At 44.9% G+C, this 1,734-nt stretch overlaps 1 protein-coding gene across 2 annotated transcripts in view; it reads right to left on the bottom strand.

Annotated features, from left to right (window-relative positions):
- Positions 1–1,679, bottom strand: part of LOC118423625 (cell division cycle 5-like protein) — a 5,644-nt gene extending 3,965 nt beyond the window's left edge. For both annotated transcript variants that reach the window (XM_035831849.1, XM_035831850.1), the window contains exons 1-3: positions 1,595–1,679; positions 514–697; positions 104–225 (exon numbers count right to left, since the gene is read on the bottom strand). In XM_035831849.1, coding sequence (XP_035687742.1) covers positions 104–225; positions 514–625 — 234 coding nt within the window. In that variant the 5' untranslated portion in view covers positions 626–697; positions 1,595–1,679. The remainder of the gene's footprint in view (positions 1–103; positions 226–513; positions 698–1,594) is intronic.
- Positions 1,680–1,734: the final 55 nt, after the last annotated feature.

The following is a 1,734-nucleotide window of genomic DNA, read 5'->3' as shown; positions in this document are numbered from 1 at the left end:
GCCGTAGTATGTTATATTTTTTCTTTTACTTGAACAAAATATATAAGAGAACTGAAAGCCTGTTTGAGATGTAAATGTTATGTGTGTAGCGAAATTGCCATACCAGCTGTAGTTCTGTGAGCGGTGGGTCCATAACGAAGGGACGGAGGATGGAAGAGTTGGGTTCTGCGGGGCGTGGCAGGTCTCGCTGGACAGCGTGATGGCGCCGTTTCAGCTCTCGCTCCCCTGTTAATATGCAAACAAGACTTTCTGTTCTGAAGAACTTCATGGAAATACATTTTAGAAATGAGCACAAATTCACAACAAACACCTGACTGTAATTCTGATAAAATCTGAAAGGGAGCACTCGTATCTACATGATCATACCTCAGATGTGTGACCCACTCTCTGCGTTGAGCCATGCTAGTATACATGTCAGCACATTTACCCTTCCCAAATTTACGACTGCAGTTCTTAAGAAATCTGAAAGGAGGCACTCTTAACTACATAATAAAACCCCATAGTATTACTCACTCTCTGCGTTGACCCTGGCCTGTTCAGCCATGTCGATGTCAGACTGGTCAGGCCGGAGGTTGGCGTGCGGTTCCACCTCCGTCCCCATGTCCTGCGGCATCTCCTCGGGCATCACGATCTCAAAGTCGTTCTTGGGCGTGGGCAGACCCTGGAGCCCGCGGCGCAGCTGGGACTTGTGATGTTCCTGTCAATAACATACAACATGTATCACACATGTCTGAGCTGGGACTTGTGCTGTTCCTGTCAATAACATACAACATGCATCACACATGTCTGAGCTGGGACTTGTGCTGTTCCTGTCAATAACATACAACATGTATCACACATGTCTGAGCTGGGACTTGTGCTGCTCCTGTCAATAACATACAACATGTATCACACATGTCTGAGCTGGGACTTGTGCAGCTGCTCCTGTGGAACATACAACATGTACCACACAGAAAGATATGGATGAAATTAGAGAGTTAGAGTAAGATGCTAGATGTTCATGATTGGCCAGTATTGCTGTTCCTGTTGTTGTGCATCTTGTAGTGCTGTGTGGCATACAAGTCAAAGTTTTCTTGCTGTTTCAGTAACAGCCTGAGGATATTTACTTACTTCTGAGAGCAGGGTTGGACAAGTGCACTAGCCCGATTGTCCCGGCAAGTGAAAGTGTCCATCAGGCAATTCAAGTGAATGTCCTTCCCCACTCGTCCGATCGGACAAGTAAGATTTTTACCATGACAAATGTACTTGTTGCTTATCACAGTTACTGCATCAAGCATTGGTCAACACAGAAAAATAGAGCCAATAATAAAAGAATTTCATTGTTGCACGTCAATATACATAGTAAAAAAATGTTAGTTACATGTGGGGGGCAAGCAGAAAGCTGGTTCGGGCAAGTGAATTTTGCATGTACTTGCCCGATAGGACAAGTGAATTTTAGAAAACTTGTTAAACCCTGGAGAGGCCCTTACCTATGACTTCCCCAATAAACCCTTACAGCACTGGAACTTATGAGATACTCCACTTGAAAAAACACCCCTTCTTTAGCTATGACAAGGTTCTACCATAACCAAAGGAAAGAAAGACTGAAACTTACAGTAGAAACTCATATCTCTCCAGACACTGTGCAGCGGTCCTGCCCACCACAGGAGCGATGGTTCTCAACTGGGTGGCCATGATTTGTTTCTTAGGGGAACCTTCTCATCCTCACAACACGGAGATTTGCATGGGGAGCTA

Source organism: Branchiostoma floridae, chromosome 9 (assembly GCF_000003815.2).
Source record: "Branchiostoma floridae strain S238N-H82 chromosome 9, Bfl_VNyyK, whole genome shotgun sequence".
NCBI lineage: Eukaryota > Metazoa > Chordata > Leptocardii > Amphioxiformes > Branchiostomatidae > Branchiostoma > Branchiostoma floridae.
This window is presented reverse-complemented; position numbering and strand designations above follow the sequence as displayed.